General features: G+C 40.4%; 2 protein-coding genes across 11 annotated transcripts in view; both read right to left on the bottom strand.

Annotated features, from left to right (window-relative positions):
- PPP2R2B (protein phosphatase 2 regulatory subunit Bbeta) overlaps positions 1-14127 on the bottom strand; it is a 487138-nt gene that overhangs the window by 6045 nt on the left and 466966 nt on the right. For all 10 annotated transcript variants that reach the window (XM_050794012.1, XM_050794011.1, XM_050794017.1 and 7 more), the window contains one exon: positions 4655-4824. In XM_050794012.1, coding sequence (XP_050649969.1) covers positions 4655-4824 — 170 coding nt within the window. The remainder of the gene's footprint in view (positions 1-4654; positions 4825-14127) is intronic.
- The window catches only part of PRELID2 (PRELI domain containing 2), a 1077378-nt gene that overhangs the window by 857067 nt on the left and 206184 nt on the right, over positions 1-14127 (bottom strand). The window lies entirely within an intron of this gene.

The following is a 14127-nucleotide window of genomic DNA, read 5'->3' as shown; positions in this document are numbered from 1 at the left end:
AAAATCTAGTCTGAACCATTATTTCTCCTCCACCACACCTAAGGTCTGGGTAGCTCCTACCTGCCTCCAATTGACAACATTGAAAGAAAAAGAATGTCTACTGTGAAGTATGCTGTATGTATGTTTTGTTGCATAGAAAGAAGTCTTCTTAGGCAAACCAGAGGGACCTTTTTCTACCAGAGGAAAGAATAAGGTAAGATGTACACATGAGCAACCTCTAGAGCATGGAGCAAGAGAGACTTTAAAACTCATCCTGTTTAATGTTCTTTCTTCATGTTCCTAATATGACTTTTCTATGATCCTATTAATTTGTACATGGGATTTTTGACACTAGACTGAGTGTCCCAATACAGTGTTTCTCATTATTTGTGGGAGTCCAGTGTCATACAGTTAGTGGACTGCTATGAGGCAAACAAAGAGCCAACTCTGTCGGTCCATTCTTGTATTTCAAGTGTTGACAAACTTTTTCTCCAAAGGGCTGGATAGTAAATAGTTTAAGTTCTGTGGGCCGTATGGTCTCTGTGACAGCTACTCAACCCTGCCATTGCACATGGAAGCAGCCGTAGAACATATGTAAGTGACTGTACATGACTGTGTCTTAATAAAATTTACCTGCAAAGACAAATAGGGGGCTGGTTAGGAACACAAGTTGCAGTCTGCCAGCCCTTGTTCTATGGGAAAACTTGAAAATAGCTAATCATACTTAAGTCTGCAGCCTTTTATTCATGGAAACATGATTGAGATCTGTGAATGCATGTATGAAAACGTATAATAGTAGCATTACCTGTCTCCTTGCTCAGGGCAGGCATTATTGACTGATCACTAAATTCTTTCCCACTGGACCTCACAACCTATCATGGTGTTCTGGAGGCTCACTGAATCAGAGCTTGTTTACCATCTTTAAATTACTTCATGTAAAAGTTAGATGGCTGTGCTCTAAAACTAGCTTTGTCCTAAATCTCCTCTTCCTAGTTAAGGCTCCCCAGCAGCCACACTCAGGTCCTAGTTCCCACTGCTCTTTCTTTTGCATTAAGGATGCGAATACTATCAGGTTTGTCTTATGCAGCTGGAAGAGGACACTGTGGTGACTCTAGTCCTGGGCTAAAGATGAAGGCTGCAAATGAAAGCTTGGGGGTAAGTGATGTGGAGCCAAGCCCTGAAGTCAAGGTAGGATTCAGGAGACAGGAACACTAAATAATAGGGAATATGATGGACCACAGGGGAAACAAAGCTATCTCCACTACATATATGGCTGTGAATTCTGGCTCCCAAACCTTTCTCTAGCACCTGCTGGAACAGAGTCATCAAAGTCTTCAACCTCCTCTCTGAACCTTTCCTTCTTCTTCCTCTGACTGGAATTTGGATCTCCTCTGAAGACACTCAAGTGGTAGCTAGAGTTTTGCTCTCACTCCACATGCCAATGTTGGGTAGGTAGGCTCCTTGTTGCTCCAGACAACTATTCCTATTTAAAGTCCTCAACTCCTTTGAAGTCATGCCATCAAACTAAACTTCCTGCTACCTGTCCTTCTTTTAGCCATCAAAAGTTCTGAGTCCCTAATCCTTATTCCTTGAAGCAAGTTTGCATCTCTGTCTCTCTTCCATTACTATTCCTGTCACTATTTTTAGTTATTCGAGCACTCTAGTCTCTCTCTTACTCAGTCTCATCATATTCAATGTGTTTTGTCCTTTGCTTCCTTGGTCATATTATGAACCTTGTCATTGCTATCCCTGTACCTGTCATTGCTATCCCTGCTGCTGCTGTTAACTCCTGTCTTTTTAGTTCACTCCTTCTAGTATCTTGATTCTATCAATCCTTAAAATTCATTATTTCCCCTTTGCCCACCTTCGACTCAGCAGTACATCATTACAATCATTCCTTTAGCATATATATTCAACAAACTTGCCTTTCTTGCTCTCTCTTTCCATTGTACTCATTTGGCACAACTCTATCACTGGTTAAATCTTACTTTCTACCCTTTCTTTACCTGTATCAAGCAGGTGAATGTGGCTGAGAAGAAACATAATCATACAGGTTAATCTCCCTTTAAATCAATTATGTAAATTTCAAGTGGATCCCTGAGCAACCCTACCACCCTACAACATTTCTCTTTCTTAGATGAGTACTTTACCCCTTTTCTTTCTTCCCATTCAGCTAATGACCTTACTACTTATTTTACTAAAGAAAACACCTACATGTTCTCATCACAAAATTCACAAACCTACTTCATCTATATATGAAAACTGCTGTCATTCCTTTGACAGATGAATTATCTATGCACCTTACCGTCTACAGCCAATTCTGCAATGGACTGCATCCCCCACTGGCTTGCCTCAAGGGCTTTGTTCTTTCAGTGGTCTCTCTCTCTAATGGTCTCTCTCTCTAGTGGCTTATTCCTATCAGCAGAAAACATGCTGTAATAACTTCATTCAGCCAGAATCCCTTTTCAGCTACACTTCCATTTCTCTGTTCTCCTTCAGAGTAAACTTACTGAAACAGTTGTCTGTCCTCATTATGTTATCATCTTCAGTTTCTTAAACTCACTCCAATTGGACATTTATTCACACTGCTCTACTACTGTTCCTCTGTCATTCAGGTTACTGGTAATCTCCACTTACTAAATCCAAGTTCGTAGTCTTCTGTACTTGATTCAGCAAAGCATTTGGCAGTCGATGACTTCCTTTTCCTTAAGACATTTTCTCCACTTGGCTTCCTAGTCACTCCTCTCATCTCACTGGCTAGTTTCCCCAAATCTCTCTTGCCAAATCCTCTTCCTATTCTCAACTAGGTCTTATTTTCCGACCTCTTCTTTAATTATACTAATTGCCTAGAAGATCTCATTCAGTCCTATGGCTTTAAATACCCTCTATATACTTGTGAGTGTCAGGTTTATATCTTGAAGCTAAATATATCCAGACTCACATTGAGCTGTCTACTTGCTGTGTCTGTTTGGATGTTAAACTGGTTTAACAGAGCCAAAACCAAACTCTCGATTTTCTCATCTAAATAAATTGGCAACTCTACTTTTCTAATTGTTCAGGACAAAAATTTTGGAGTAATCCTTGGTGCTTCTTTCTTTTCCTGTTACATCCCACATCAAATTCGTCCTCAAACCCTATTGCTTTTACCTTGGAAATATATGAAGAATCTGGCTATCTTCATTGCTAATACACTCATCTAAGCTACTATTTCCCCTTGCCAGAATGTTATAACTATTCTCCTGTCTCTTCCAATGTCCCTCCCACAGTTTCTTCTCCCCAGCGCAACCAGAATATTAATTTAAAAATGTCAATGATGAAAATGATCTGGAATTAGATAGTGGTGGTTTCATTAAATTGTGTGCTTTGAAAGGCCGATTATTATGATATGTACATGATATCTCAAGGAAAAAATGTAAGTCAAATCCTTCTGTATAGAATCCCCCCACTTCTTTTTATCTAACCCCAAATAGCTTAAAATAGGGTTAGTTTATCCCCACCCCACTTGATCTTTGCTTTCATTATACTCTTGCCTGGATTTTGCTTCTTTAAGTCCTCTCTACTTCAAAGTCTGGTCTTCCTCTTTCAACAACACCACCCTAAAAAATGCCTTTCCCTTTGTTTCCTTGCATTTACACCATCTACCTAACACTTAAGTTCAAAACTTCCAGTCTTTTTGATTCCTCTCCCTGTACATTTGATCAGTAAGCAAACCTCACTGACTCTTCATCTTACCCATCCTTCCATCTGCACTCTACCATTACCAGACCAAATTGCCATCATCTCCTCTTATCTAAATTGTCTGTTTGGCAAACTGCAAAGTGAAACACACTGTAAAAACTAAAACTCACAATGTCATTTCCTGGTGTAAAACTTTAATGGTCCTCCATTGTACCCAGTCCACAGGCAAAACAGCCTACTGTACATTACCAGGGCCTAGTGATTGGCCCCTTACCTCTATCTCCAGGCTCATCTTTCTGCCTTTGTGATTCATATTCAAGGTATAAGCACCCTGAACACACCTCATTTCTCTTGACACCAGGCCTTTGAACATACTATGTTTTTAATTATTATACTTTAAGTTCTGAGATACATGTGCAGAACATGCAGGTTTGTTATACGTGTGCCATGGTGGTTTGCTGCACCCATCAACCCGTCATCTACATTAGGTATTTCTCCTAATGCTATCCCTCCCCTAGCTCCCCACCCCCTGACAGGCCCCGGTGTATGATGTTCCCCTCCCTGCGTCCATGTGAACACATTATTTTAAGAGTATGCATTTCCTGACTAGTTCATGGCAGTTAAGACTCAGTTTAAGGGTCACTTCTTTGGGAAAATCTTTCTCACCTGGCTGGACCATCTCTTGCAGAGATGCACACTCAATTCCTTGCTCATCATCTGCCTTTTCCGTCAGATGGTAAGCTGCATGAGAGCAGGACCATTTGTTTACCTCTATAGTATCCATTCCACATGAAGTGCTCAGTCCATATCAATTACATTGAATTCTAGCCTCTCCACATGCACCTTTATCTTAATTATAGCCTGTACCATTTTACTGAATGTATCACCATGCACTGCCTTCCATTTTTCTGCATTGTAAACCTTTGGAAGCAGGGGTTGGCTTAAAAGCTCATGAAGGCAATGTTCCATATACCTATGGGTGCCTGGGGTTCTATACCTGGTAAGTCTCGATGGGGCGGTTTTCCATGTTGAGATCCCAGACTTTAACGGTCAAATAGTCCCTGGTCATGATATACCTCCCACTGTGGCTGAACTTCACATCCGAAATTGAAGAGATAATTTCAGAGAAAAATGATCTGTTGCTTGGATCTTCCGGCTCTTCAAAAACTGCAGAACAAAAGCAAAACAAGACAAATTTAGCAATCCTTATCAACTGACTCTAACATGTTTGGACTGGCTAGGAAGCTAACAGTGTAACTGAGAGTCTTCCTTAAGTAGGGCTGGTGTCTGCAGAATGTAAGTTGCTAATAGAGAACTGTCATCTCTCTGGTAGCAGAAAAAGCTGTCATTAGTTTCTGGATTTTAATTCTCATGGAAGGACTGGCATGGGACCTGTCCCGTTCATAGATCTGGCACTGACAGATCTATGCATCTAACTCTTTTTCTGTTTCCCTTGGTATCTGGGTGTCACTGCATAAAACCTGGAGTCATCTTAGATACTTAAAAAAATTTTTTTTACAGCTTTTAGTGAGATAAAATCCACATACCACAAACTGTAAAGTGTAGAGTTCAGTGGTTTTCAGTATAATCACAAAATCATCGCTATAATCTAAATTTAGACTATGTTCTTTACCTCCCCGCAAAAACTCCATATGCATTAGCAGTTACTTTCCATTGCCTGCTCCTACAGTCCTAGGTAAACACCAATCTGCTTTCTGATTCTCATTCTGGAAATTTCACACAAATGGATTCATAGAATATATGGTCATTTGGGACTGACTGGCTCATTTTACTTGGCATAAAATTTTTAAGGTTCATCCATGTCGTAGCATGTATCAGTTCTTCGTTCTTCCTGTGGCCGAATAGTATTCCATTGTATGAATATACCACATTTTGTTTATCCATTTATCAGTTGATGAGCATTTGAGTTGTTTCCACTTTTTAGCTGCTAGGAATAACAGTGCTATGATTATTCATATACAAGTTTTTGCCTGGCCTTATGTTTTCATCTCTCTGGTTGGCTCATGGTGTTTAACGGTGGGACTTTGGCCAGGTGTGGTAGCTCATGCCTGTATTCAGCACTTTGGGAGGCCTAGGCAGGAAGATCACTTAAACCCAAGATTTCAAGACCAGCCTGGAAAATATAGGAAGACCCCATTGCTATAAACAGTGAGCCAGGCATGGTGGGGCATGCCTGTGGTCCCAGCTACTTGGGTGGATGAGGCAAGAAGGATTGCTTGAACCAAGGAAGCTGCAGTGAGCTACTATTGGGCCACTGCACTCTAGCCTGGGTAACAGATCGAGATCCTGTCTTCACAAAAGAAAGAAAGAAAAAAGGTGGTGCTTTCTTGCTGGACTGCCTTGGGTCTAAGGTCAGCCTGTCATTTACTTGTTGTGTGACCTTAGGCAAGATACTTCTCTGTGCCTTAGGTCTCCTTGTATGTAAACTGTAGCTATGATGTCTTTTTAAAATTAACAATATTTCCAAATTTGTATAAATTTAATGGGTACAAATGTGGTTTCATTACATGGATATATTGCATAGTGGTGAAGTCTTGGCTTCTAGTGTAACCATTAGCCAAATAGTGTACATTGAACCCACAATGTCTTCTGTGTGAATTGTCTATTTGCTCTGATATCCAGCCTCTTATTATCTCTCTCAATAGCTTCAGCTAATTTCCACTTACAGGAAGAAGGCATGGCTTCTCAGTATGTTATCAGAGCCCATCATAAACTGTCTCTAATTCTTCTTTCTACCTCGATTTTAAGTTGGATGTATAGAGTATATCTCCATGTTTCCCACTTCTATTCATTGCCTGATTCCTTCTTCATGGATCCAGATACTCTTTGATTCATATACCTCATCTGCTACATATTATTTCACCCCAAATGATCTTTTCTTTTCTCTGAAGCCCTATCATACTTGGTCTGTCCATTTATTTAGTATTTGCTCAGGTACTCTCTTACAATGAAACTATCATTTTTCACATTATTATTTTAACAATTCATGAGTTTGTTTTATCTCTTCAACTAGGACATAAGCTTCTTGAGAACAGGATTTTGGTCTTATCTTCATACTCAGAGTCTTGCTCACAAATGTTCAATGAATATTTGTTGCTTCACTGGAGCCAAAGCCAGATAAATTAACAGATTCTTTGCCTTCTGGGTGCTTAGCATGTATAGTATTAAGTTGAAACATATGCAGTTGCTGACATTCAATTATTTTTGACCTACAAAGATGGCAATTGTGTATGGTTAAACCCAACAAGGGTTTATATCACAATTTCAGGCTGAAACAAACACTGGCCTGCAGGTTGCTGAGTTAACTCATCCTCCAAGACTACTTCTTTCCTGCCTGGTCAATGCACTGACATAGTCAGTAATGAATTCTGTATAAAGAGCCCAAGTATATAATAAGTTACATTTCAAACCTTGCTGAATTAAACTGTGAACTAAGCCAAAATGTTAATTTTCACAGGACGATTGAAGAGAATAGCAACAAAAACCCTGATCAATTGAATTGAAATTGCAAATTAAGAAAAGAATCATTGAAACAGAAAAACATGGCTCATTACAGCCTCTGACCCAATGTCTTAGTCTGTGCCCTCATCTTTTGGGCTTCAGCTGAGTATTAGTGAAGGCCCCAGGATTCTGATTGGTATCTTCGTAGTTGAGAACTAGATGGGAAGAAAATTTTCACATTAGTTTCAACTAACAGCCATCTCAGTACTGGGGGCTTGGAAATTCCAAGTAAAACACCTGACCCAGAGGCAGTAAAGTGGATGAGCTTAGCAAATTGTGCTCTGGAATCATCAATTCCTGCCTCTGTCAGTTACTAGCTGTGATCGTTTTATTTAGTACTCCAGCTTTAGTTTTCCCAGCTGCAAAATGAGGAGCCACATTGCTTGGCATATAAGCTTGGTACATAGTACGTCCTCAATACATGCCATCACTATTTTCATTTTCAGCATGCACTGCTTCTGTGCTGGCCAGTCATATCTTATTCATGAAGACTCTTGAGAGTTTGGGACCGAGGAGTACAGAACCTGTGGACTATTTAAAAGACATAAAGAATGTTTACATTTTCTCTTCTTTAAACTCAAATCTATTTTAAAATGTTTAAATCGACAACAAAATTGTATATATTTATGGTGCCTTTTAATGTTATACATAGGAATCTGTTTCCCAAATACTTGGCATGTTGGGAGGCCAGTGTAGCAACGCTGTAAAGCCTCAAAATGACACCTTCACAAGATGGATGTGAAATGAAAGATGACAATTCTCCAATCAACCCACCACTATTTATTTGTGGAGTGCTGGCTTTAGGTAGCACACAGAGGGCAAGGTACAGATAATATACTGGCATAGCACTTTGCAGTTCATGACACATCTATGTATATTCAAGTTTTAATAGCAACTCCAGGAATTATTTTCATTCCATGGGTAATAGCATTTAATAGTATTAATAATTACTGTTGATGGGAAGCTTATAATACTGCAGACCCTGTGCTTTACATGTTTTACTTCATTTAGTTGTTAAAACAGCCTATAAAGTAGGAATTATGATTCCTCATTTTATATATGTGGATAACTAAGGCACAGAGAGGTTTTGTAACTAGTCCAGGGACACACAGAGGTAGAGCTGCATTTTGAACTCAGATCTGTCTGACTTCAAAATCTTTGTTCTTAATCATGATGCCATGTACGAGACCTTGCTGAGCATTCATTTATAAGTTAAGTGTCTTGTATGCACAGGCACACATACATGCACAATACAGTATATTAGCTAGAGTCCACAAATAAAATACTTTTTATGTGTGGGATGGATATGTGCCAGGCCCTGTACCAAATGCTAAAGACACAATAATGAACAAGACAGATCCAGCACTACTCTCAGTGAGCTCACAGGATAGAGGAGGGGATACATGTTTAGCAATCACACAAATGTGGTTACAGTTGTGAATAAGTGAGATTTTACTGTGTTATCAGAGGGAAATCATGGTGCTATGGAACTGACTAGTGGAAGGTAAATAGAACACCAGTGTGCATTCCATAAAATTTACTTCTCGTGCTCCCTCCAATATCAGACATTTGTTGACCATGTAGTACAACAGTATCTGGTGCCTGAGTGATAGAACTCGAGACAAATCAACACTAGCATTTCTCCCGGAGACCCTTGGCTTGGCATGGCACTAGAGAATCTGCTGACCTGTAAGGTTTCCAATTAGCTATCAGAAAATAGAGACATTGAGAGGAGAGGGAAGAGAACTAAGGGGGAGACAAGAAGAGCTTTGCTTCCTTTGTGAGGAAACAGTCTTGGTGAGAATCCTGATAGCCCAGTCCTAGCCACTGGGGGTATGTCAGGTTCACCAACAGAAGCGTATGTCTTGGAGACCCCAATAGTAACAGTAACAACAATAATGACATTTGCTACCACTTCTTGGTCCTCAAGCTTTGTATACATTATTGCATTTAATGTTCACACTTCTAAGGAAGGTACTATCCTCTTCTCATTTGTAGATAAGGGGACAGACCAGGAGGAAAGGTTCAGTAAGTCACCCAGGATCATGCGGCTAGGCAGTGGCAGAGATGGGCTCTTGACTCTGCCCATCTGTCACACCACCTCCACAACTGGGCCTTGCCTTGCTTTGTCAATATTGTTTCCCTGTTCAAACAAGTCAAACTAGGATTCCTCACATTCTAGATATACCTTGTATATTCCCACTTTTGTGCCTCTGCTGCTCCTCACCTCTTCCTGTGCCCATCCAGGTACACTGGAAAGAACATCAGACTCAGGGATGCTGGGCTGGAATCCAGGCTGGGCACAAGTCCAGGCTGGCTTTTGATAATACCTATTATCTATTGAGCTTTTGTGCTGTGTGCTCTACATGTATTAACTCATTCACTATTCATAGGTATTAGTACTTTCTCTTTTCCACAAATTAGCCTAATCAGTCAACTCAGGCACAACTCACAGCTAGTAGGAACAGAGCCAGAATTTGAACTCAGTATACTTCCAGCTTATGTTCTTAACCTCTGTCCTACTCTCTCATCTGCGTGGCTTTCAGCACTGTCAGATCTCTGGGCGTTTCCTTCTCCGTAATAGGAAGGAGTTAGGGTTGCCTACTAGGTCCCTCCCAGCTCTTAGATTCTAAAATCTATGAAATTTCACTGGCTTTTCAATTTCCCTTTCCTAATCCCCACTACTCTAGGTAGCCTTTCCAAAGTGACTTCAGCAAAATGTTCAAGCTGTGATATGTCAGGCATTCCAGATTCCAAGGTCAAATAAGCTTGGGAAACCTTGACAATTTTGGGAGTTGACAATGCAATTACCCTGTTGTTGGGGCATTATAGAATGTTCAGCAACTTGTCTGGCCTCTACTCACTAGATATGCCCTGCTGACTCCATCTGCCCACATGTGGCAACCAAAAATGTCTCTAGATATTGCCAAATGTCCCCCGGGGGCGTGACTATACCTGGTTGAGAATCACTGCTTTAATCCTACTTCAGAGTATTATTTGATCATACCTTTCTCCCCACTCCATTTTATTTTTATTTGGCAAATCATTTGCAGCTCAGTGTTTAGTACAGGCTTCCTCAGAATACACTTTGGGTTATATTGCTATAGTGAAAAGCAACTGAATACTGCCTTTAAAATTCCATAGGCTATCTTATGTGCCTTGTGCAGATGTGTTTTCTGTTATAACGTGTACAGATATGAATACATCTCCATGGAGCTATAAGTATCTTGTGTGAGCCCTGAAAGGGCTCAGATGACTGGATAAATAAATAAGGTTCCAGAATCTAGGGAAAATCTTGAATTCAATAATTCATGAATTCAAAAATAAGAGAAGGAGTTAAGAAGAAAACTGCCAACTTTAGAGAAAGCTAAAGTGAAACAGCATTCATTACAACTGGAGCAAGGGCAGAAAGGAGGCATGCAGAGAGCTGGTTGTGGACTCTGGGGATAGGAGAGAGAGATTAGGTAACCATAGGTGCAGGCTGTTCCTGGGCACGGCTCCTTTCTCTTGACCTTACACTGGACCTTGATTAATTGCACAGGAACTCATGCCCATGTAGAGGGGTTAGGAGGGGTCCAAGGCCACTAACAACTGATCCTGAAGGCCAGGACATCTAAGACATGCTGGCTCTGTCTTAGATGGTGTGGTCACTAGCAGTACACGTGGTTCCAAACTCAGTGGCCTGGGTTGAAACCCCAGCTTTGCTGCTTATAAATTATGGAGCTTTGAACAAGCAGCTGGACTCCTTCCAAGCTTCATTTAATGGAGATAATAGTAGTACCTATATTCTAGGGCGGTTGTAAGGATGGATGAGATCTTGCTTGTGAAGTACTTAGCAAAGTGTCTGTACCCAAAACAACAGGGACGGCAGCCATAATGCAGAAGTAGGCATTGCTTAAGGCAAGCTTGGTGTGCAATGAGTCCAAAAGCCTAAAGTGTTTTTCTGTTTGAGGCAGATCTTAAGAACCAGTTGTGATACTGATGTCTAAGTCTTCTGTCTGGGCTGTGACACAGACATGTACTAGTTTGTTTCTGAACTATCCCTTGAAAGACACCCTCCTTGGTCCAAGTGTCTCATTTCAATGTCACCCCCACCCTGGCTGTGATGACGCGGGCAGATGAGAGTGAGAGTCCAGGAAACAAGCCAGGGGGACATGAGGGTCCACTCATGATGAAAAAGGAACTGCCTCGGAATCATGCGCGGGGCTTTAAATTGCTCACTTCTGCTGACATTTCTTCTACAGGGAAGCGCAGCTGGCACGTTTTTCCGTTTGGAGACATGGTTGACAATTTCTCCATAATGGGGACACAACTGGCAATTTTCCTACAGAGTGAGGCAGATGGCAATTTTCCTTCAGAGATATGCAGGCAACAGTTTTGCCCCTGGAGAGAAAAGCCTCGCCGATTGAGATGCAGCCAGTAATTTTTACTATACAGAAGACACATCCAATAATTTTGCCCAATGAGAGAAACGGCCAACAATTTTCCCACAGAGGGTAAGAACTCGCTCGGACTGACAATGCTGGCCTTTATCCAGCTGAGGACAGTGAGAGAAGAGGTTTAAGATTTAATTAGTGGCTACTGTGCTACCAGGGGCCTAATGACATAGTCTCCAGACACGGATTGGAGACTGCAAATTTAGATCGTATTAAGACTCAGATGAAGGATTCTGAATTGGGAAATAATGAAACCAAGTTGCTTAACCCTTGCAGTTTGCTTTTCATATAGTCCTCCATTAATTCAACAAACAATTGTTTGACAGTGACACTTTAACAAGACAAGGCATACAATGCACAGTGTGATGAAGCATGAGAAGTTAATCTAGAAGAAATTATATTGGCCCCTAAGTTTTACATAACTTTTCAAAATAATTCTGCATCTACTATACTTCTTTTACAACATGTCTTTTAACAAACTAATCATTCAAAGTTAAGAAATAATGAATCAAAACCTTTTTTTTTTTCCCCAGACAAGAAAAACTGACCAAAAATTCACAGTGGGGAGAAGTGAGGAACAAATGGGCTGGTGTGACAAGAAAAGACTTAATAAGAAGCTGAGCCTTAAATGATCAATAAGCACTGGATAGATAAGAGGTTAGTACATATTTTAGGCTTTGAGGGCCATTTGGTCTCCATTGCAACTGTTTAACTCTGCCTTTGTAGTGTGAAAGCAGCATAGACAATATGTAAACAGATAAGCATATATCCCGCACGAAGGCTTTGCATATGGACACTGAAATTTCAATTTTGTATAATTTTTATGTGCCATAAAATACTATTCCTTTTTGATTTCTTCAACTATTTGAAAATGTAAAAATATTATTCTTTGCTAGAGTTGTAAAAAAGAAAAGTTTTGAGCCAGACTTGGCTGTATGCCATAGTTTGCTGAGCCCTGATAATGGTGTTTGAGGGGTAGGAGGGGGCATCCTATCTAGACAGGGGAATCAGCATGAATAAATGCCTGGGGTGATCAATGCATTTTTGTGGGACAATGGGCCCCTAGGACTGATAGCACCATGAGATCACGTAGAAAGGCTGGAAGATGAGACTACTTCTTAAACTGCAAGTTGCTTTCCTAAGTTACGTCTCTCAGGCTGATACATGAGAATGGACTTAGGAGTCAGACATATTGGGGCTAGAACCTGGGCTTCGTCATCTCCAGGTTGGATTGTCTTTGTCAGTTTTCCTTATCTTGTTAAGATACAGCATATCTGTAAAATGTAGACATCAATATCTTATTTGCATGGTTATGAAAATTAAAAGAGATAAAAGCAAATAAGACATGTAGCACAGGCCAGCTGTGGTGGCTCACACCTGTAATCCCAGCACTTTGGGACGCCGAGGCAGGTGGATCACGAAGTCAGGAGCTCGAGACCAACCTGGCCAATATGGTGAAACCCCGTCTCTACTAAAAATACAAAAATTAGCTGGGTGTGGTGGCACGTGCCTGCAGTCCCAGCTACTTGGGAGAAGAATCGCTTGAACCCAGGAGGCGTAGGTTGCAGTGAGCCAAGATCGTGCCACTGCACTCCAGCCTGGGCCACAGAGTGAGAATCCATCTCAAAAACAAAAACAAACAAGACATGTAGCACAGTGCCTGGTACACTGTCAGAAGTCAACAAGCCCATATCAAACATTTAAAGAAGAACTAATGTCAATTCTACTCCAACTGTTTACAAAAAATAGAGGAGGGAATACTTCCAAACTCCTTCTATGAGGCCAGTGTTACCCTGAAACCAAAACCGGACAAAGACACACCAAGAGAACTATAAGCCAATATCCCTGATGAATATTGATACAAAAACCCTCAACAAAATACTAGCAAACCAAATTCATCAATACATTAAAAAGATCATTCATCATGACCAAGTGGAATTTATCCCAGGGATGCAAGACAGTTCAGCATATAAAAATCAATCAATGTGATACGTCATATCAATGGAATGAAGGAGAAAAACCCTCAAAAAACTGGATATAGAAGAAATGTAACTTAAAATAATAAAAGTCATATATGACAGAGCCACAGCTAGTAGCACGCTGAATGGGGAAAAACTGAAAGCCTTTCCTTTAAGATTTGGAATACAACAAGAATGCCCACTGTCACCACTGTTGCTCAACGTAGTACTGAAAGTCCTAGATAGAGCAATCAGACAAAAGAAAGAAAGAAAGAAAAGGCATCCAAATTGGAAAAGAAGTAGTAAAATTATCCTTGTTTGCCAATGATATGATCTTGTATTTGAAAAAACTTAAAATATGCCACCAAAAAACCATTAGAACTGAAAACAAATTCAATAAAACTGCAGGATACAAAATCAAGATACAAAAATGAGTAGAATTTCTATATGCCAAACAGCAAAGAATCTCAAGAAATTAAACCCATTTACAACAGCTACAAATTAAAAACCCAGGAATTACCCAAAGAAGTAAAATGTCTCTATGATGAAAATTA

Source organism: Macaca thibetana, chromosome 6, assembly GCF_024542745.1.
Source record: "Macaca thibetana thibetana isolate TM-01 chromosome 6, ASM2454274v1, whole genome shotgun sequence".
Lineage (NCBI taxonomy): Eukaryota > Metazoa > Chordata > Mammalia > Primates > Cercopithecidae > Macaca > Macaca thibetana.
The sequence above is the reverse complement of the archived record's forward strand: the minus strand, read 5'-3'. Positions and strand labels throughout refer to the sequence as shown.